The sequence below is a fragment of the Hyaena hyaena genome, unplaced genomic scaffold (genome assembly GCF_003009895.1).
Source record: "Hyaena hyaena isolate Hyena2069 unplaced genomic scaffold, ASM300989v1 scaffold_778, whole genome shotgun sequence".
In the NCBI taxonomy this organism is placed as follows: domain Eukaryota; kingdom Metazoa; phylum Chordata; class Mammalia; order Carnivora; family Hyaenidae; genus Hyaena; species Hyaena hyaena.
Window position 1 is genome coordinate 548,070 of NW_024081411.1, and position 23,866 is coordinate 571,935.

At 39.7% G+C, this 23,866-nt stretch overlaps 1 protein-coding gene across 1 annotated transcript in view; it reads right to left on the minus strand.

Moving 5' to 3' along the window:
- The window catches only part of SORCS3 (sortilin related VPS10 domain containing receptor 3), a 584,073-nt gene that overhangs the window by 262,563 nt on the left and 297,644 nt on the right, over positions 1 to 23,866 (minus strand). The window contains exon 4 of the mRNA XM_039218779.1: positions 12,322 to 12,480. Coding sequence (XP_039074710.1) covers positions 12,322 to 12,480 — 159 coding nt within the window. The remainder of the gene's footprint in view (positions 1 to 12,321; positions 12,481 to 23,866) is intronic.

The window sequence follows — 23,866 nt, forward strand, 5'->3', positions numbered from 1 at the left end:
CAGCTTCTAGAGGCCACCTGCATTCCCTGTGCTCATGATGCCATCTTCAAAGAGCATCATTCCAACTTCTATTTCCATTGTCATATTTCTTTGACTCTTCTTTTCTTCCTCTCCCTTATAAGAACCCATGTGATTTTACTGGGCTCCCTTGAGTAATCCAGGATATTCTCTCCATCTCAGGATCTTCAGCTGAATTGCATCTACCCAGTCTCTCTTGCCCAGTAGGAAAGCATATTCACAGGTTCTGGGGATTCAGAGGTAGACATCTTTGAGGGGGGGCATCATTTAGCTTAGAAGAGTGAAGAAAACCAGACAGTGGCATGACCCAGGAGAGACAGGGACACAGAAATGTTGAAAGAGTTTTGCCAAGTGAAAACCTATGAGCTTGACCCCTGTCCTTGACACCATAATTCTTCAGCTATGTTGTCACCAACTAATCACAAAATGCTTGGCACAGTTGGTTACAGTTCCCCCAGGAGCAGTCACTGACACAAGACTTAAGTAGTTTACTTGGAAGATGGTATAGGAATAGAGAAGCGACCCAGGCAATAGAAGGCACTTAATATACAGTATATTATAAAGCCAGCTAACACTATGGACAACTACAACTTAACTACAATGGGAAATTCTGGGGGAAAAGAGTGTATACATGTCTCAGAGTTGTCCCACAGAAGTGAGGGAAGCAGAGTATTTAGATAGCAAATTCTTTTGGTGACTGGCTGCTCCAACATGTTACCTCCCTGGCACTTCTACTGGGTACTGTGCAGAGGAATAGGGTAGCCTCTAGAGGGTGTGGAGACTGCTTTCCAGCAACAAAATGAAAATCCTAGCCATCAGAAGTCAGCAGGAGCACACTACAGTGGAAATACCAAATGCATATGGACAGGACGTCACCAGTGTCTGTTAAAATTAGATTTCTCATGGAAACCAGTGACATGGCTGAGGTTTGCATCCTCACTGATGTGGGGTTGAAACAGTCCATAAACATGAGGTAACAGCTGACATCTGGAATACACAGAGAATAAACATCAACCGCACAGTGGCTTCTGTGCTTGTCATATATTTTATGCTTCCAGATCCGCCATTATTGCAACTCACTCTGTCAACTTCTACACAAAAACAAGCCTCGAACTCTTTGCTATCTGGCTCCAGCTCAGGACTTCTATAGAGTCCCTGTTTCTAGCATTTCCCTGGTCTGGAGCCAGTTTCCCCCTCCTCCCCCACTCCCACCACATTTGGCTTAGACAGAACATCAATCTGCACCACCACACATCTCTATTGCTCTTTTGAGCAGATGAAAATATATTGGATAGAGTTTCTCTCCACCTACTACTTCCTCCCTTGATTAAAAAAGAAATGACAAAAAGAAAAGTCTCCAACTGTTATTTGCTCCTTCCATTTCACTCTTAGTCCTCAGCCCTTCTTCTCCATCCCCAGCCAGACGTCAGGTACTTCCTGGGTTCCACAGCCACATGCATGAGGATGACATGCATGTGGGTACTTTGAAGTTAAGAAAGTCAGTGTTCTAGAATTAAATTTTCTCTTCTCACATTAAACCTGCCATTCCTCGCATAATCGGAGTGATAAATGCAGAGTCAGACCTCATCTTCCTGACATTAATACCGATCAGGACTTCAAATGCAAACAATTGTGACATTCGACTTTATAAAAATTACCAAGTGCACCAACTCCGCTTAATTAAACCATTTAAAAGTTGCTTTTGTTACATTTAATGAATGATATATTATACTGCAATGAAACATGCAGCAATACAAATACTTCACAATGCTTCCAATTAAGACTCACTTCACTTATGCCAATTGACAACACAAGTGTTCCACACTTCATTCAGTTTGTGCATTTTAAATGAACTGGTTAGTGAGAAGGGTGCTTCTGTGCTAATGAGTTTTGTAATCAAGGCATCTATTTTAATTTCAAATTGGCTAGATTGGGGGAAATTGCTAGACTAAATGACTGGTACTAATTAGGATTATAAAAATATTCATCATGCCATGGAATTAACATGGGGGTCTGATTTTCCTACATTTGCATATTGCTTGAGTTTTGGGGAAAAAAATCTTGACAAATTGTCTTCTCTTTAGTAAATTGAACAAACACTATATCTGTTTTAGCCCTTCTTTTCATTTAAAGCATAATACATATTCATGATTTGTAAATGAAGTTAAATGATTTCAACTTCTATCTTCATTACCATATTAAAGATGTTGTCTTCATAAACTTCCTTAAAAAACTTCAGATCATAGTATTACCTACTTAAATGGCAAATTCTTTCGTTTAATCTACATATTAACCCACATGTTGAAACAAATTAACAGGAAAAGTGAGCAAAAATGGAGAAAACCTGGAAAAAACACTACTGCCTTGTTTATTTTCTGCTCGAGGCAAATTAATTAGTCCTATGGCCTAACATCAGTAGGCTGTTTGATGGCTTCCGGCCTCTAGATCTCATCCTGGAAAGTGCCATCAGCTGAGGGATGTGACAGAGGAACCACTGGATGCATCCAAAGGTCTGGCTTTGGCATGGCCGATTTTGTCATCTCATTATGCTGGGGGCTGGGATTCAGTATGAAGTTGCCCATATGAATTTCTGCCCAGATGTGGTGGTAAGTCTGTCTATCCTCTAGGGAGAGTGAGGTGTGGTGGTGGCTTATAGTGGGAGATCTCAGAAAGGCCTAGAATAGAGAGTAAACTAGGCTTCTCACTAGCTCTGTGACCATGAGCAAATTAACACTGCTTGTTCTTAAGAGACATATGTTCACCTGTAACTTGGAAATAACACTATCCATCTTGCAGACACTCCTATGAGAATCCAATATAATAATGTACATAAAAGCACCTGTCACTGCCCATACATAGAAGATATTTAAAGGCATATTATCTCCATTTCTGAGAAGAACCTATATGTCCAATATTGAATAACACAGCATGGGCATGTAAGAGTTACTCAACACAAACCTTAATTCACTGCATAAGTCTACACCCCTTCACTCCAGAGTATTTGTTTCCATTACAGCTGTCAAATTAAATAACCAAATACTAATTCAGTTTTTGAGTATAGTCACAAAATTCGTCTGAAAAACTACCAGAATAAATCACTTCCTTAACATCTATCTATAGTGGATGCTTCTAAATAATAAGACTATATCTATCACTGAGTTGTAAATAATATAGATTGAGATTATATCCAACAAGAGTATATTTTTTGTTAGGAGAAAAACATAATTTCTAGAGCTTCAGTTTAAAAAGGACCAGAATGAAAAACAAAGCTGAAGAGAAATCTTAGACTTAATGTACTCCTAGTTCAGGGAAATTTTCTTCTACACCACTGTGCCTTTTGAAAAGGTATTTAAGTAATGATTTGAAATATTTTATCTAAAATGACCATATTCACACCTAAAATGTTTAAGAGCACTGCCTCGTAACTAGGACTGAACATGAGCTATTTAAGGTAGATTACTTTTCAGATTTTTGTAAATTATAAAAGTAATCTAATGAAATAATGGAAAATTTAGTAAAAAAAAAAACAGTACAGAAAAAAAAAACCCAAAATAGGATTCCATCATCTTGAGAGACCCCAGGAAATATTTGGAAAAATTTCCTTCCTTCCTTCCTTTAAAAATTTTTCTCCTTCATTCCCTCTTAGCTTCCTTTCTCCCTCTCTTTATTTTATCTTTTGCCTATCTGTACTCAAATAATATGACTTTACTTAACATTTCTTATGCATGAATGCATATATATATATATATATATATATACACAGTAGTAATATGAAATATAGATGCATTAAATAGGAATGAATGTGTATCCATGCTGCTACATGGTCATCAGAACCACCATTTGGATGGCTGCATAATATTCTGTCAAATGTATGGCCCATGGTGTAAAATCTCTCAGTGTTGGCCATTGAGTAAGTTTCTATGCAGCTTTCCCCATTATGAATGACTTTGAGAAATGATCATACCTAAAGCTTTGTGGTACTTAGCGTTATTCTCTTGGTACAGTCTCAGAATGGGAATAAGTGAATCACTGGATTAAAATTATGAATACGTGTACATCTTCTGACACACATTGCCAAGATGTCTTCCCAGAAAGCAAACTCACTAGCATGACCATTAATACTATGTCGGAGTATGGGTTTCACCATAATTTTGCCAACACAGGGTATTCTCCTTAGGGCATACAAAGGAACACATTTTAAAAAATGAAACCTGTGAAATTAATTGTAAATGGGCATTTTTTGAAAGTTTCCTTACAAATGCTCTGGATGAACCAAGCTTATTCAATATCAATGAACTCTGGATTAAAGTTTACATTTTTAAAATTCCCCTTCTCTGTCATTTCCCTCACCTGCTATGGTCTAACTTTCTTTCCAGGGAATTTATCTGTGTCTATTCCTTCACCATCTTATCCAGAAATCATCTGCATGACATTAAAAATAACCCTACCTGAGGGTGGCCCCAATGGGGGTGGAACATAATGATTGTACAGTGCACAAGCGGGATTCTGGAAAGCCAGTCATGTGCTTCTGAATCAGAGTGCTGGTTTCATAGGTGAATTCAGTTTATGAAAATTCATCAAACTCATGAGATGTGCACTTTCCTATGTATATACTATACCTTGAGTGAAAAGGATTAAAGACTGATTTTGACCTTATTTTTTAAAATTTTTTAATGTTTATCTATTTTTGAGACAGAGAGACAGAGTGTGAGCAGGTGAAAGGCAGAGAGAAAGGGAGACACAGAATCCAAAGCAGGGTCCAGGCTCTCAGCTGTCAGCACAGAGGCCAACCTGGGGCCTGAACTCACGAACCGCGAGATTATGACCTGAGCTGAAATTTGACGTTTAACTGACCGAGCCACCCAGGCACCCTAAGACTAACACTGACTTTAAAAGGCCAGGTGCATACACAAAAATAAACTCAAAATGGATGAAAGACCGACATGTAAGACAGAAAGCCATCAAAATCCTAGAGGAGAAAGCAGGCAAAAACCTTTTTGACCTCAGCTGGAGAAACCTCTTAACATGTCTCTGGAGGCAAGGGAAATAAAAGCAAAAAGGAACCACTGGGACCTCATCAAAATAAAAAGCTTCTGCACAGTGAAGGAAACAAACAGCAAAACTAAAAGGCAACTGACAGAAAAGGAAAAGATATTTACAAACAACATATCAGATAAAGGCTTAGCATCCAAATTCTATAAAGAACTTATCAAACATAACACCCTAAAAACAAATAATCCAGTGAAGACATGGGCAAAAGACATGAATAGACATTTTTCCAAAGAAGACATCCAGATGGCCAACGGATACATGAAAAAATGCTCAACATCACTCTTCATCAGGGAGATACAAATCAAAACCACAATGAGATACCACCTCACACCTGTCAGAATGGCCAAAATTAACAACTCAGGTAACAATGGATGTTGGTGAGGATGTGGAGAAAGAGGATCTCTTTTGCACTGCTGGAGGGAATGCAAACTGGTGCAGCCACTCTGAAAAACAGTATGGAAGTACCTCAAAAAATTAAACATAGAACTACCCTATGACCCAGCGATTACACTACCACATATTTACCCAAGGGATACAGCTGTGCTGTTTCAAAGGGGCGCGTGAACCCCGATGTTTATAGCAGCACTATTGACAATAGCCAAAGTATGGAAAGAGCCCATATGTCCATCGACAGATGAAGGGATAAAGAAAATATGGTATATATATATATATATATATATATACGCACACAATGGAGTATTACTTGACAATCAAAAATAATGAAATCTTGCCATTTGCAACTCTGTGGATGGAAGTGAAGGGTATTATGCTAAGTGAAACTAGTCAGTCAGAAAAAGACAAATATCATATGACTTCACCCATATGAGGCGTTTAAGATACTAAACAGATGGGGGCGCCTGGGTGGCTTAGTCGGTTAAGCGTCCGACTTTTGCTTAGGTCATGATCTTGCAGTTCATGGGTTCAAGCCCCGCATCGGGCTCTGTGCTGACTGCCAGCTCAGAGCCTCGAGCCTATTTCAGAGTCTGTATCTCTCTCTCTCTCTGACCCTCCCCTGCTCACGCTGATTCTCTCTCTCCTAGAAATAAATAAAACATTAAAAAAGATTAAAAAAAAAAGATACTAAACAGATGAACATAAGGGAAGCAAAAAGAATATAAAAACAGGGAGGGGGTCAAAACATAAGAGACTCTTAATTATAGAGAACAAACAGCGGATTGCTAGAGGGATTGTGGGAGGGGGGATGGGCTAAATGGGTAAGGGGCATTAAGGAATCTACTCCTGAAATCAATTGTTGTACTATATGCTAAGTTGGGTGTAAATCAAACAATAAATAAATTTTAAAAAATAATAATAATAAATAAATAAAAGGCCAGGTACTATCATACCAGTATGACTGGTCAAGATGGCAGCAGAGAATGGAAGCAGGATAGAAGGTATGGTCAGGTCAGGTAGACAAGCTCCTAAGTCTAGAGAGACTTGCCAAGGAAGGGACAAGCTGAAGAATTCCTGAGTCGAGCTGGAATACTAGAAGCCTCGGGTCAGAATTACGCACAGGGTCAGAGTTAGGGATGCTAGGCAGCAGTGTGAACACAAAGGATCAGCACGTGCGTGAAGACATGGTCACTCCATACAGGAAAGGTGTAGAGGAATGCAGAGAAGCCTGTGGGCTGTTCCACCTCCTTCCCACCTGTGGCTGCAGTCACCTCCTTTGCCAAAATACTGTCTTGGCTGAATTTCTACCATGAGAGCAGAATTGCTTTGGGAAGATGTTGGGAAAAGGTCCCTGAGTACCCTACTTAATGCTTATATATGCTGCATCTTCCATTAATTATTTTGGCAAATGTTCATGTCCTTTTACCTGACAGAAATGTGCCAGCTTACCAAAATGGACACCTAGAATGCAGAGGCCAAGCACAGAAATTCTGGGACTTGATATAGAAAAGCAGGTTTGGGAAGACCAAGGTCATGAGATCCATAATTTTATGAATATTGTTCCTTTGAGCTAAGATTCTCATGAGCAAAGCTGCCATGGGTAGAGATTTTTACAACATGACCCTCACCAAATGCAAGCTAATATTGTACACTCAACCAGTTGTGTCATTCAGAGCTCAGTTCAGGCAGATATAATGGTAGTATTAACAGTTCTGAATGAACTATTCAGAATGGTAGTTCTGAAGAACACACAGGTTGCTCCACCTTCTTAATAAAAAAAAGGGGGGGCCATTCTTGGTCCACGGTTTCTGTTTTCACCTACATGAAAGTGACCTCATGGAAGCTGGTGTTTCTATGGTGATGGAGACAGCACATCCCCACTATACTGACAAGATATCTTGAAGAGCACGGTCAGCTTGCCATAGGTGAGAGGAGCTATGGATTGTTTTTCACTTAAATGAGACACAAATGGTTTTATAGGCATGGAGGAGACCTAATGAAATTGCAATGTTTTCCCTGAAATAGAAGGTGCCCTTCAGTAGTACTCTCATTCCCTGGAGGATACGCTTCAAAACCACGGTCATCCCTAGTTAATCCCTAGAAGCTTTATCCCCACCGGGTGGGGAGATAGAAAGCCTGTTTCCGCCAAAGGCTACTGAGGAAAGTTGTCATCACCTGCTAATCCTGGAGCTCTGAATACAATTACATTTCTAATCTGAGGGTTTACAGGAGAATACAAACGAAAGGAACAGCATCATTTGTATCCAGCATTCCAGAAGTACAGGTTTAAATTTCCTTTTGAATTTTCAGGCCCTCCACACACCAGATGCTCTATTTCGCCAGTGCCCTATTCGTGCAGCCCCAGAGAGAGGCCCACCAGCAAAGCCTGCGTGGAGCCACCATCACCTCTTCAACTGTGGACTCTCTTTTGCCAGTGACCATGATCAAAATTGCATCTGCTCCTTAACCAGCTTGTCAGTCTGTCAGCTACTATTGAACCTGGCTGGTAGCAGGTGATCAAAAAAAAAAAAAAAGCTGCCCACTCCGCCCAACTACTATAATAGCCACTTTTCATTATGTGCTATGTGTGCTAGTGTTTCAGAAAGTGGTTTCTAAATTGAAATGATTGGTAATTCTAGACCAGTTCACCTCAGAAGTGTCTGAAAAACAACAACAGAGTCTGAAATCCCATGGAGCTCCTCATCTCTGGTCTCCAAAGGCAGTTGTATTTGTTAATGTTCCGTTTTGCCAAGTAGATAAATGATAATAGAGAGTTGTGTAACTCCGCCTCTCCCACAGAAAAATAGCTGTTTTCAACTCTGTGGAAAGACCCCTGAGGGTCTCTTGTGGAAGACCCCTGTGCCATGATGTGTGCATCTGTAAATACATGAGCATGTGCCCACTGAACAAACAAACAAACAAAACAAAACCCCAATGACACCAAGTCTCTTATCAAAATGAGGAATGTTTAACAATCCAAATTTCTACAGCAATGAGAACAACATCTAACCATTCCGAGGATGACAGTGTCCTCAAAACCTGACTCAAAGTCTTTTAAAAAAAAAAAAATCTCAGTTTTAATAATATTATTGAGCCCTCCAGCTAATCCAAAACATCACAATGTAGTTTCAGTTGACAGTGAGGACACAGCCTGGTGGAAACAAAATAGACTCCTGCCTCTTAAATAACTGGTAAATATACAGCCCTCAAAAGACATTCTAGAGCTTTAATTTGGAGAGGAGAGGAGAGCTTTTCTTTTATTATTCCAATTTGATCAGCCATAACCTATTATGCTGGTTGTTTTTTAATCACAAAGATTCTCATAAAGCATCTCCAAAGATTTGTATACTCAGGAAAGAATTTCTTGTCTTTAGTAAGTACTGAGTTATTTTATATTAAAATGCAAAGTGCCAGGAGAGTCTGTAGAAAAAAAGAGGAGCTGCCACAGGAATTGGGAAGCTCTTGGGATGGCCAGAATGGAAGAACTTGGTCAAAAGCTCAGGTCCAACTGAACAGGAAACAGAAATAACTCTGTTACAGCATGACACATCAAAATTCAAGAGTAGTGGCCCTCCAAAAGGTCAAGTACAAGGTGCATTTGTCACTACCTCCCCACCCCTTTGCAGCTTTGGAAGTTGGGAGGCTTGGGTGATCTCCCACAGCCTCACCTTGAACCAATACAGTTAGCCACGTTTCCTACTTGACTCACAACCTCCCATCCAGCATCTCAACTAACATATTGTTATGTTCATGTCTCAATTTCTAGCTACACTTTTGTTCTATCCAGAAGGTGTTTCCTTAATTTTCCAGCAGTGCCTTTACCGAATGCGATCTTCCGGCAAGTCTCCTGCAGTTTTGAGGTAGCAATTTGGGAGGTAAAGCAATTGGATATTGTCCCTCTAAAATATCATTCAATTAGGTCTTTTGTAATACATACAACATAACGAGATAGCCTTACTGATTCTAAAGAAATTGCTAGTGCATTTCATCAAAGGCACAATAATGGAAACATCGATTCAATCCTCACCACAAACATCTCCCTTTGATGCTGCAGTTACCTTAATACTAACACTTTTCATTTTCTTGAGAAGAAACCAGCTGCCTCAATGCATGCACATCACAGAGGCTCCAGTCTGAAATAAGACATTTGTATATCAATCTCAAATCCCCCTTGCCTCTTCATCTGCTGCTGCATAGCATCACTCTCCTTGACTCTACACCAATAAATTATTCCAAAATATAGAAAATCTCTTCTGCACCCTGGATGACTGAGGCTGGGTGTTTTATGCCAGCTCTGCAAATGTTGCCAGGGGCATCATCTGCCTCCTCACACCATTTATTTAAAAGAATGGCAGGGTACCAGTTAGAAACTTTATGGGCCTGAAGAACATTCAGCCACTTTATGCAAAAGATGTCAACAAGAAAGAGTACCTAAGGAATAATACATCCAGAAATGTGCAGCGTGATTAGGAAAATCCATCAACACCCAGTGCCACATTTCCAAATATTTTTACTAAGTGAAAAAGCAGCCACCAAGCCTGAAAGTATTTTGAATGCATTATATCCACAAGAGTACTTCATGAGCAATGCCCCAGATGTTCTCAGTGCTATGGAGATGGAGGGAAAGGATATCCCTTCTAGATGCACACAAGGCACACTGCATTTGGCTTATCAATCTTTTGGCATGAGATGTCTAATCTAGTTTGTCTCTGTATACATGAAGACAGAGTTTCAGATTTCTGAGCATCATCTAAATAAATTACTATCCAGCTTTTAACAATAGCCAAAAAATTTATTCATTTTTTCAATATAGCTTCGACATTCCTAGCAATACTAAGCATCTAAACTCACAGACTACCTGACATTTGGCTAAGTCTTTCATACAATATCTACTTGATGCCATGAAAGAAATGTATTTGCAATGGCTTTTGCTCTGCAAATGTCATGTGGGTGTCCTTAGGGGATTGCATTAAGCACCTGGCACCCACCATGAGGCTCCATTAATGAGACATATAAAGGTTATGTTGAAATTATTGTTTAAAGGTGCTGACGTCTCTCTCTCTCTCTCTCTCTCACACACACACACACACACACACACTCATATTTACAATCACATATTTAAATATATACGGAGGAGCAACTGTTTCAGGATTTAAAGAGAGAACAGAAGAAGCTATTTCAATTAAGGTTAATTTGTAGATATCTCTATGCAAGACAGTGCTTATAGATCTATTTTCTTTCACTGATTGATTCCACAACATTATTACATAACAGTTTGGCATCAAGCACTGTACTTAGGTTCTGTACTAAGGAGATACAAAGAAGCATAATCTAAAGTCTCTTAAGTATAAATTGATCAGCTACAGTGGGATCATTACCAGAGTGTTTATGCGCTCATCCACTAATTTGTTCACGTTACAAATATTACTGAGCACCTGTTAAGTACCAGGCACTGTGCTAGCACTGGTGGTAAATCAGTGAGTAAAACCAAACCTGGCCTTGTCCTCCTGAAGTTTATAGTCCAGTGAGGAATACAGATAATCCTAATATCACCTAAATCAATGTAAAATCTCAATACTGACAGGCACTCTAAAGGTGGGTATATAGCATTACGTGAAAGAACACCAAGGAGCATTTAACTTTGTCAGAGAGCTTAGGGAAGATGTCCCGAAAAAGTGATACTAACTAGATCTGAGATCTGACAGTGACAAAGTTGATTTCAGGGAAAAAGATTCCAGGCCCAGGAAATGGAGCCAGGGAGACAGCTGGTATAACAAACTGAAAGATGGCCATTCAAGGGAAAGTGATAACCTTGAGTCAAGACAGAGGAGGGACCAGCTAAGGAGATCTTAACAGATCCTACAGAGGACTTTGGTCTATTGCCTGTGAACAATGAAAATATGCTGAAATCCTCAGGTTGACATTTGGAAAATAGATTGTTTAGGTTATAGTATAAACACACTGAAGAGGCTCTGGTCGTACTCAAATGGCAGATATAACCCATGTTTAAATGATGGCGGTAATAGAAGTCCATGGAATTAAGAGATAGAGATAAGAATGACAGATTACAGATGTTAAGTTTGCGACAAGGAAGTATTAAGGATATCTCCTAGGGTTCTATCTTTTGCAAATGAACAGATACAATTAGGGAACACTGGAAGAGAACCAGCTATGTTGGAAGGAAAGCAGAAGTTCATTTTTGGAATATGTTGAATCAAGAGGCATTTAAGACACTTAAGAGCCAAGGTCAAGTACACAGCTGGATAAATGGATCTTGAGCTTGAAGAAGGATTTATGGGGTCATTACATCTTGAAGGTACTTCTAGAAAATAACAAAATGGATATGTTTGGGACTTCCCTTCCTTTGCTAAACTACAACCAATGGTATATTCAAATTCTACCAAATCAGTACTGCATGGTATGCTAGAATATGCCCTAGACTTGGAATCTGACAATATGCATTTGAGCTCTGGCTCTTCCAATGATAGCTCCGTAGGCTTGAACAAAGACCTTAGCCCTTCTGCACCTTTGTTTACCACAGTCACTAGCAAATTATTATGAATACACATTTCCTACTTGCTTCACAGGGTTGTTTTAAAGGTCAAACAAGTAAAATTATAGGGAAAATCATCTTCCACCTACAAAATGATAAACAGCACTGCCAATAAGCAAAATGTACCTGCCTGCATATTTTGATACTGAAGAGTAGAAAAGAAAGCTTGTTGCTGCAGACAAAATCAACTGGGTTGAATGATGAAATGTCATTGAATCCCTCCAAAATTTGGACTGAGTAAACAAGCATTCCTCCCAGGGTGGTACCTGGGTGACAAGATGCAAATAAAAACAGTGTTTGTTCACCTTTTGATCCAGACTGTAGGCCAGCACCCAGTCTTCCTGCTTGGGATGGAAGAGCAGGCTCTGGATGTAGAAGGTGAGCCGGTACTTCTGATAGGTGGCCCCCTCATCTGAGCTGATCAATAAACTGCTCTCCATTTCAGGATCACTAAGAAGCATGATCTAAAGAAAGGAGAAGGAAGAAAATACAGATAGAGTTAGTGTAGGAGAATAAATACAAGAAATTAAAGCATAAATATAAAGTCATCTATACTTGTATATCACAGCACAGGAAGGGGCATGTGGGTCTCTCTATGAAATATTGGCATTTTATCCCTGATTTAGTCCTTCATTGCTGAATGGAGCTGGAATATTGTACATGGTTAGGTCTGCATACAAATGAGGCTTCATTTTGTGATGTCCATCTTATAAGCATTTTCATTTTTGATGTCCAGCCTTTAAGTAATGGGAGCATATTCTTATGGTCTTCTGTCCCCTGACCTTAAGACCATCACATATGGTCTTTCTATCTCTCCCTCCCTCAATTCTTGTCACTCTTAATCACACTATTGTTCTTACTGCCCTTTAGTCATGAAAAGGATCCTCCTATTATCCCATTGTTTGTTTTGTTCTTTCTGAATGAATTGTTTTAGCGATTTAATGGACTTAAGTGGTCTCAAGGATCCCTATGTTCTAGATATTTTCCAAAGCACCTATCGCCAAAGGCCCTTGGGGCAAAGACTGCTGCTCCAGAAAGTGTTTTCATCCCCAAGCTGGATGGACAGAATGGTGTAGACTAAACAGACTTTAGCATCAGAAAGGGCAGATTCAAACTCAACACTTCTCTATTCGTAATGGCTCACCTTGGAAACCTACTTAACTCTAGAGGCCTCAGTTTCCACAATAATAATTGAGTATCATGATAACCCAAAAGGATTTGAACGCTTGGCACAACACATAGTCTTGACAAGTGACAGCTATAATTATTATTTACTTTCAGAAGGTATGTAAAAGCTCCCTCCAATCAGTGAAGTTTGACTTCTACTTGCAGTACCTCAGTGACATTGACCTCACTACACGTGTGACTGACTTTCTAGTATTTAATCCACCAGAAATTTAGATACTCAGATCTTTTCTGTAGTTGAACTCCTAACAGTCTTTGATACCCACAACAATTCCATCCTCCCTGAAGCATTCTCTTCCAGGGGCTTCCATACCTCATACTCATCTAGTCTTCATTTTCATCTGTTTTGAATACTCAACTTTCTCTGATCTCTTTATATTATGACCACTCCTCAACCCTCAATTGAGGATTTTTATTCAACACACTGTTCCACAGGACTTGTTCCAAGCTTTTTTTGTTTTTATTACCATATTTCTGGGGACAAATCATAAATCAAACCTCAACCTAAAGTCTCCTCTAGTCTCAGCCTCACCTTCCTGGCAGATTCTTCTATCTGAATGTCCACAAACACCTCAAATTCAATATGCCCCACAATGTACCTCATTCCAGCCCTACCCATCTCCCACTGTTTCCTGTCTGGCTCAGTTAATGTTCCTACCAATGATTCAGTATAAAGCCAAAAACCCAAGATTCATCTTTGACTCTGCTTTTCCACTCGCCTCCTAAAATTTACTTGTATTTGAGCTCTGTATATTTTACCTACTAATTAACTATAAAATCAGATCCACACTCTCTCTGCCCATTATAACTGCCTTAGCCCAAAATGTGATAGTCTCTACACTGAATTACTGTAAGACCTTCTAGCCAACCTCACTGATGTCACATTGCCCTGCCCCCCACATTCCCCTGCAATCCACTTTGCAAACTGTGAGCACAATAATTATCCCATATAATACAAATATGATTCTGACATTCCTCTACTTAAAACCATTCAGTGACTTATCACTGATCTTCTGATATATTCTAAAATCCTTAAAATAGTCTGGCAAACTCTGTTCCCTGCTTATGTCTCTGGCTTCAGCAGCAGCATAGCCCTTTTGACCTTTATTATCAGGCTACACTTAGCTTATTTGAGTTCCTAATGTTTGCTGAATGACTGAATGTGCAAACTGGGTTTCTTTATTTGTAATGGTTTTCCTATCATTGGCTATATACTTCCACCAATTGTTAGGGCTACTTCTTACCATGGTCTGTCTGAACCAAAGGGCCTCAAGTAGAAAATAAAGCCAAAACCTATTCCCATACCTTATAAAATGAAATTATTAAATAGCAGGATTTTTAAATGCTACTCATAGTATATATTACTATTATATAGTAAGCTTTAAAACAGATTCAATCTTTTTAGCTGCTAAGATTCATAGTCCTTTTCCTCCTTTATTCCTTTACAGCTTCCAAGACAAGCTTACTTTCATTTTCTCAAATATTTGCTTTGGCTTCATTGAAATAAGTTATTACTAGTTATCAGAAAATTTTTAGGGAATGGATGCTGCATAATATTTTTTTTTCCATCCCTTACATGAATAACCCAGGGGAAATGATCTGAGATGGGTTTTTCATAGACAGAATAGACTCTCTGCCCTTGATGCTGTGAAGGGGGAGGGGCAACTGACAAAAACATCCCTCTCCTGCCCTTGAGGAAACCTCAGAGGACACATCTATGCTCCTCAAAAGTCTGAGAGGACAAACATTGAGGAAGAATGAGGCTTCCCTCACCACCCTGCCTTGTTCCCACCATGTGCTGATGGGCTACATAATAGACAACGAAATCATTTTTCTCCTGGTTCAGAGAAATTAAACTGCATATTTTACACAGGTATAAAGAAGCTTCATGCCTATGATTTTAATTAGAAGATAAGACCAACATCATAAATGGACTTTATTTTATATATCATGAGTTACTATGCACTGAATAACAGTTACCATCAAAGATCTAGTGCAGTTTATTCTCTTCTCCTAGGGCTTTCCTGGTGGGCACACACACATGTGCACACATGCACGCACACACACAACCACACACAAATGCTTCCACCTATGTGCACACATACCTGCTCAAATATACATCAATGCTATACCTGTATGGGCACACACACATACACACACAATCCACATACAAATGCTGAATGTATGAGTGCACACACATGCTCACACATGCATCAATGCTGCATATATAGGTGCACACACACACACACACAATAATCCATAAATGCTGCATCTATGTGTACACATTCACGTGCACACACATCCACTAATGAATTCATATATAAGGCATATTGACACCGTGTGGAGGTTTCAGAGAGCTTTTACTTGCAGGTGCACATTTTTATTGCAACCTTTCTCTGACATTCTCATCAGAATCCCTTTCATATACTTTGATATCACCGCCAGTGTCTGTATTCAGTCCTAGCCTCTGAGAAGAATGAGATGAAGGGTAATAGAACCATGTATGTTCTGAATTCCAAGTCTGCTCTGGCCATGCTACCAGATACTTCATCGAAACCTCACACAAATCAAGTGACACAACTATCATCAGTTGCATCCTATAGATAAGGAAACTGGGGCTCAGAGGAGGAAAGCAATTTGCCCACTGCCTCCCCTGATTGGCTCAAAATCCACCACCTGCACCAACACTAACACGTTCCTGGACCTTGCAACCACAGCAGGTTAGTATCTTCATCAGGGGACAAGCAACAGTCAGAAGAGCAAGTCTTCATCCTTTTCTTAAGCATTTTTAAGAAAGCCACCAAAACAAACAAATAAACAAACAAAAACGCAGCATAAAGAAAGCCTTTTTCTTCCTCTGACTCATATCCACCTCTAGTCAAGAAGCCATGAAGAATTAAACGAGTAGAAATACAAATAGGAAATATATGTCAATGGAAAGAAAGAAAGAAAGAAAGAAAGAAAGAAAGAAAGAAAGAAAGAAAGGAGGAAAGAAAGAAACAAAGAAACAAAGAAACAAAGAAAGAAGAAGAAGAAAGAAGGAAGAGAGGGAAGAAGAGAAGGAGAAGGAGACCATAATATTAACATAAATATAATATGAGAGGCATTTGCTCTCAAGGTAAAATACGGGTACTGTATATTAATATATGACATATGTAAGGAAAATCATCCCATATCCACCCAAATTTTTACTGCTAGGCAGGGATTCAAATGCAAATGCCTAAGAGGACAAATCAGGTAAAATAAGTGAGTGAAGCAAAAAAAAAAAAAAAAAACAAGACAGGGAGTGGTGAGGAATGTGCCACTTGGAAGGTGGATACCCTTCCTTAAAATATTTAAAATGAGAATTTTTTTAAAACTATACCCAAACTAAATATGTCTGCGGTCTGAATTGATGAACTAGGCATGTGATTCTTGAAGAAGTTATGATAGTTTGTTTCTACTGAAATAAAGAAATGTAAAACCCTTCCACCTAAATATTTAATTACAGGTATATAGGTATAAAATCAATGTCTGTGAGCTCTGCATTGGTGTCATTTTGACAATATGATCAGGGAAAAGCTTCTCTTGCAGATTTTTGTTTTATTTTGCTTTTGCTTCCTTTTTGCTTTGATTCTTTATCCAGCTTGTCCCAATATAAGATCTGCAGTGTGTGTGTGTGTGTGTGTGTATGTGTGTGTGTGTGTGTAATGGAAGGGGAAGAGGGTATTTGGTTTAGCAGAGTTATTAATGGTATAGGCTCTGGGGGAAGGTGATTTGAGTTTAAATCCTCAGTTTACTACTTTGTGAGTAAACATGAGGATATTACTTAATTTTTTCCAAGTCTCTCCCCTCATCTACTAAAAACACTGGAGATAGGGGCACCAAGATGGCTCAGTCAGTTAAGCATCAGACTCTTGATTTCAGCTCAGGTCATGATTTCACAGCCGTGGGATGGAGCCCTGCATTGGACTTCATGCTCAGTGGGGAGCCTACCTGGGATTTTCTCTCTCTCTCCCTCTCTCTCTCTCCCTCTCTCTTTCTCTCTCTCTGCCCCTCCCCCCCTGCTCTCTAAATAGATAGATAGATGATAGATAGATGGATAGATAGATATTTTCTTAAGATAAAGGGAGATAATAATTGTATCTTACAATGCTGTTGAGGGGATTAAATGAGATAATGATTCAAAGAGCTTAGCACAGACCCATAACTGCTAAATAAACATTAACCTTCATCCTTAAATCACCCAGGGTAAGAGCACAACTTAAGTCAGAAGCGATGCCGAGAAGGTTGGAGACAAATTGAAGCAATTTGGGGATTATGTGACTCCCTCTTGGCTCCCATGATTCCTGAGCTTTGTGGATAAAAACGAAACGGATAGGTGGTAGGAGGGAGAGGGGAGTTGCTGTTCAGTGAATAGAGTTTCAGGTTTGCAAAATGATAAAGTTCTAAAGAGCTGCTGTACAACAATTGTGTTTACAGTTAATAGTACTGTATTGTACGATTTGAAGAGTTTGATAAGAGAGCAGATCTCACATTAGGTTTTTTTTTTAATCACAATTAGAAAAACCATGAAAGGGTAAAAGAGAAAAAACTACATTTTACATGCGTTTTACATTGCTGATAGTATCTTAAGAAAAACACACTCTATCAGCAAATATCAATGCTATCAAAATGAACACCAATCAGTAGGTAATTGTGAATTTGCTAAATTTGTGTGTGGCTTTGAGTGACTGCTCTCCACTCTTCAGTGGAAAGCTCCAGTGCATGAAAGATTAAACACATCACTGCCTTAGGGGTGAAAACCTCATACAACTGGTATCTACGGATCTGACTGTTTACTGTACATGAATTGCCTGTATCTCAGACTGGAAATGGACAACCTTTAGAGTTTACCAACATTTAGAATTTATTTTTTTAGTTTGTAATGTTTTTTTTGCAGGAAATTCCTCAGGAAGTTGAATAACAGCACCCCTGATTTTAATGGGGTCTTGCAAACTGCAAAGGACACAGATGGAGGTCAGGAATCAGGCAGGGGCCGTGCCTAATTAGTCACCTTATGCTTTCACAAGACTGTTAAGTTTATTTATACCTACACCAGTCAAAATTAGTATTGAAGAGGTCCCAATCCTCCCCACAAATCTTTCCAGAATATACCCTTTCCTATTGTTTTGCAAGTCTTACAATACCACCGATGAGTATGTCATTTCACTCAATTGCATCATCTCTGTTCTGTGTGCTGTCTATAAAATGGGTGAAAGCTAAAGGTTTCTCAGTCCCTCACTCTGCCAGTGAGCCCAGTAGTAAAAAGGAACAAATTGTTGTTCAATGCTTTGAACATGGTCTCAGAAGATAAGTAGACTTCCTCTGAATGGAAAAGGAGAAATGCTATAATTTACTGTATAATTGAGTCTTAATGGGAGACACTTACCACAGTTAGTGCTCAATAAGAAATAACAATAATATCAATACAGGCTCACAAAGAATATAAGAAAGATGTTCTTTAAGCTGACCCCTAAACCACCGAGACAACTGATATATTCTTGAGTATCGACTTATACACAAATAGACCCTATTATAGATAAGGCTTTTAATCATGATATAGCAATTTACCAGCATTCACCTCTGCCCCCATCCATCTATCTATCTCTCTGTCTTTCTATTTATCCATCCATCCATCCATCCATCCATCCATCCATCCAACCCCTCCTCTTATATCAGTAGTTCTCAATGGCAGCAGGGGTGGGAGACATGATGCCCCAAAGACAATTTACCAGTGTAATTGCCACAGTTGGGGGCAGCGAAGGGAGTTACTGGTATCTAGTGATTAAGGCCAGAAGTGTTGCTAAACACATTACAATATACAGGACAGCACCCTACAACAAATAGTTATCCAGTACAAAATGTCAGCAGTACTGATGTTGAGAAACCTTGTCATAATATATATATAATGTATACAGACCTACATATATATATAAATCCTATTTTGAAAAAATATGTAAACTACACATACATTTTACAGATACACATCAATGTATATTTATGCATATACACATATCTCTCACCTAGTACCATTTATACATGCCATTCACTTTGCCAAGATTAGACTTCCCATCTTTCTACCCAACCCATGGTATTAAGCACATTTTTACTTGTCCTTCAGAATTGAACATAAGCACCACCAGTAAAGCAACAACCATTGAGACCAATCAGGGAGGAAAAAGCACAAAAACAGCAAGACTATATAAAACAAACAACTGGATTTAAAAAACGGGCAACATACTTGAACAGACATCCCCCCCCAAAATACACATATTATATATATTTGGTCAAAAAGTACATGAAATGATGCTCACCATCAGTAATCATTAGGGAAATGCAAATAAAAACCACAAATGAGATACCACAGCTCACACCCACTGGGATAGCTATGACCAAAAAAGACAAAAAATAAGACCAGAAAATAACAAGTGTTGGTAAGGATGTGGAAAAAATGGAACCCTTGTGGTCAGCGGGTGGGAATGTAAAATGGTACAGCTGTCATGATAGATAGCACAGTGGTTCCTCATAAAATTAAAAATGGAGTTTCACATGAACTAGAATTTTCACCACTGGATATATACCCAAAAGGACAGAAAGCAAGGTCTCAAAGAGATGCATGTACACCCATGCTCATAAAAGCATTATTCACAACAGCCTAAAGCTGGGAGCAACCCAAGTGTCCACTGATGCAGGCATGGATAAACAAAATGTGGCATATACATGCACTCAAATATTATCCAGTCTTAAGAAGGAAAGCAGTTCTGACGTACACTACATCATTATGAAACACAAGGACATTATGTTAAGTGAAATAAGCCAGTCACAAATAGACAAATACTTTATGATTCCACTTACATGTGGTATCTAGAGCAGTCAAATTCATAGAGACTGGGAGTAGAATGATGGCTGCCAGGGGCTGGTGGAAATGGAGAACGAGGAGTTGCCTAATGAGTATGGACTTTTAGTTTTGCAAAATGAAAGGAGGCTGGACATCGGCTGCATAACAATATGAATGTATTTAACACCACTGAACTGGACCCTTAAAAGTGGTTTGAGATGGTAAGTTTTAACTTATGTGTCTCTTGTCACATTTAAAAAAACACACACATGTGTCTGTTGGCCATCTGGATGTCCTCTTTGGAGAAGTGTCTGTTCATATCTTCTGCCCATTTCTTCATTGGGTTGTTTGTTTTTCGGGAGTGAAGTTTGGTGAGTTCCTTATAGATTATGGATATTAACCCTTTATCTGATATGTCATTTGCAACTATCTTTTCCCATTCCGTTGGTTGCCTATTAATTTTCTGGGTTGTTTCCTTGGCTGTGCAGAAGCTTTTAATCATGATGAGGTCCCAATCATTTATTTTTGCTCTTGATTCCCTTGCTTTTGGGGATGTGTCAAGTAAGAAGTTGCTGCGGTGGAGGTCAAGGAGGTTGTTTCCTGCTTTCTCCTCTAGGGTGTTGATACTTTCCTCACGTTCAGATCCTTTATCCATTTTGAGTTTATTTTTGTGCATGGTGTGAGAAAATGATCTAGTTTCATTCTTCTGCATGTTGCTGTCCAATTCTCCCAACACCATCTGTTAAAAAGGCTGTCTTTTTTCCATTGGATATTCTTTCCTGCTTTGCCAAAGATCAGTTGGCTGTATACTTTTGGGCCCACTTCTGAGTTCTCAATTCTGTTCCATTGGTCTATGTTTCTGTTTTTGTGCCAATACCATACTGTCTTGATAATGACAGCTTTGTAGTAGAGGCTAAAGTCTGGGATGGTGATACCCCCCATTTTGGTTTTATTTTTCAGTATTACTTTGGCTATTCGGGGTCTTTTATGGTTCCATACAAATTTTTGGATAGTTTGTTCTAGTTTTGAGAAGTATGCCGATGCAATTTTGATTGGAATTGCATTGAATGTGTAGAGTGCTTTGGGTAGTAATGACATCTTAACTATATTTATTCTTCCTATCCATGAGCATGGAATGTTTTTCCATTTCTTTGTGTCTTCTTCAATTTCCTTCATAAGTTTTCTACAGCATCCCTCCTCATCAGGGAAATACAAATCAAAACCACGCTGAGATACCACCTCACGCCAGTCAGAGTGGCTAAAATGAGCAAATCAGAGAACTCTAGATGCTGGCGAGGATGTGGAGAAACGGGCACCCTCCTACACTGTTGGTGGGAATGTAAACTGGTACAGCCCCTCTGGAAAACAGTGTGGAGGTTCCTCAGGAAACTAACAATAGAACTCCCCTATGACCCAGCAATAGCACTGCTAAGAATTTACCCAAGGGATACAGAAATGCTGATGCATAGGAGCACATGTACCCCAATGTTCATAGCAGCACTCTCCACAATAGCTAAAACATGGAAAGAGCCTAAGTGTCCATCAACGGACGAATGGATCAAGAAGATGTGGTTTATCTATACCATGGAATACTACATGGCAATGAGAAACAATGAAATCTGGCCATGTGTAGCAACATGGATGGACCTTGAGGGTGTTATGCTGAGCGAAATAAGTCAGGCACAGACGGACAAATATCATATGTTTGCACATATAGGAGGATTAGGAGGAACTTGACGGAGGAACAAGGGGGAGAAGAAGGGCGGAAATGGTGGGGGAAAGGGAGAGAGGCAAACCATGAGAGACTCTTGAATGCTGACAAAAACTGAGGACTGATGGATGTGGGGGGACGGGGGGGATGGGCATAGAGGAGGACACTTATGGGGATGAGCACTGAGTGTTATGTGGAAACTAATTTGACAATAAACTATTTGTAAAAAAAAAAAAAAAAAAAGATATATAGAAGGGCGCCTGGGTGGCTCAGTCAGTTAAGCACCTGACTTCGGCTCAGGTCATGATCTTGTGGTTGGTGAATTCAAGCCCTGTGTCGGGCTCTGTGCTAATACCTCAGAGCCTAGAGCCTGCTTTGGATTCTGTGTCTCCTTCTATCTCTGTTCCTCACCCCTGCTTTTCAAAAGTAAAGATTAAAAAATAAAAAAATAAAAAATAAATAAAAAAACACACACAGACATAAAAATATACAAGGGTGCTTGGGTGGCTCAGTGGGTTGAGCATCTGACTCTTGATTTTGGCTCTGGTCATGATGTCTCAGTCCACAGATCTCGTGATTCTGAGCCCCTCGTCAGGCTCTGCACTGACAGCCTGGAGCCTGCTTGGGATTCTCCCTCTCTCTCTGTCCTTCCCCAGCTTGTGCTCTCTCTGTCTCTCTCAAAATAAATAAAAACACTTAAAATATATACATACACACATATATATAATAAAAAATAAAAACATACAATTAGGCATGAAATGACATAGAACAATGTGCTGAGAAAAATTTAAAACCAATCAAACTCATAAACACTATTTAATCAACCATTATTTACTGAGTCTTTATGCCAGGCTCTATTACAAGGCCTGGAATAAGACCAATAATCAAACCAAATGAGAATCCCTGCCTTCAGGGAGCATACATGCTAGTGGGGGAAGAACAGATAAAAAGCAAACAAATAAGTAAAAAATGTAGCTATCAGATGGTGACAAGTCCTTCTGAGCCAAATGAAGCAGGAAAGGAGGCAGAAAGTGCAGGAGAAGCGGGTCTGCAGTTTTTGCAGCAGGGGCAGGAAAGGCTCTTTGAGGAGGTGCCATTTGAAAAAGGCTGTAGGAGTCCAGGGAGCTGGCACAGAGGGAGGGAGGTAAAGTGTCGGAAGTGGGGTATGTAGGTGACAGAAGCACCCTAGCTTCATCCCAAGAGATGTGGAAAGCACTGGTGGGCTCTGAGCAAGGCTCTGATAGGCCAGGGTTTATATTTTGATCTTTTCACTCCAGTTGCCACACTGGTTGCAGAGAGGGTGGTGGGAGGTGGGGAAGAGCAACATGTTCAGAGTCCCAGTGGAGGCCACTGTAATGGCCCAGAGGGAGCGTCTGTTGGCCTGGGCTAGGGTGAGCACTGAGGTACTAAGATGTGGTCCATTTCTGGGTGTATTTTATTTTATCTTTTTAAATGTTTCTTTATTTATTTAGGGAGAGAGAATGCACAAGAGAGCAGGGGAGGGGCAGAGAGAGGATGAGAGAGAATCCCAAGCAGGTTCCTTGCTGCCAGTGCAGAGCCCAATGCAGGGCTTGATCTCACAAATGGTGAGATCACGATCTGATCCAAACTCAAAATCCAAATGCGTAATCCACTGAGCCACCCAGGAGCTCCTGGGTATATTTCAAAGGAAAAGTCAACAGGGTCCACTTACAGATGAGATGTGGGGTAAAAGAGAAAGTGATGAAACCAATTAAAAAGTTTTCTACCTGAGGGGCGCCTGGGTGGCTCAGTCAGTCAAGCGTCTGACTTAGGCGCAGGTCATGATCTCACACTTCATGGGTTTGAGCCCTACATCGGGGTCTGTGCTGACAGCTCAGAGTCTGGATCCTGCTTTGGATTCTGTCTCCCTCTCTCTCTGCCCCTCCCCCACACACTCATCTCTCTCTCTCCCTCTCTCAAAAATAAATATTTTAAAAAATTTTAAATAAGTTTTCTACCTTCTGTGCATCTCAATGTTACTTATCATAATCAAAACCTGGAAATAATTCAAATTGTCTGATAGGTTTTGGCCTGAACAACTGAGAAAACAAAATCAGCATTTATGAGATAGGAA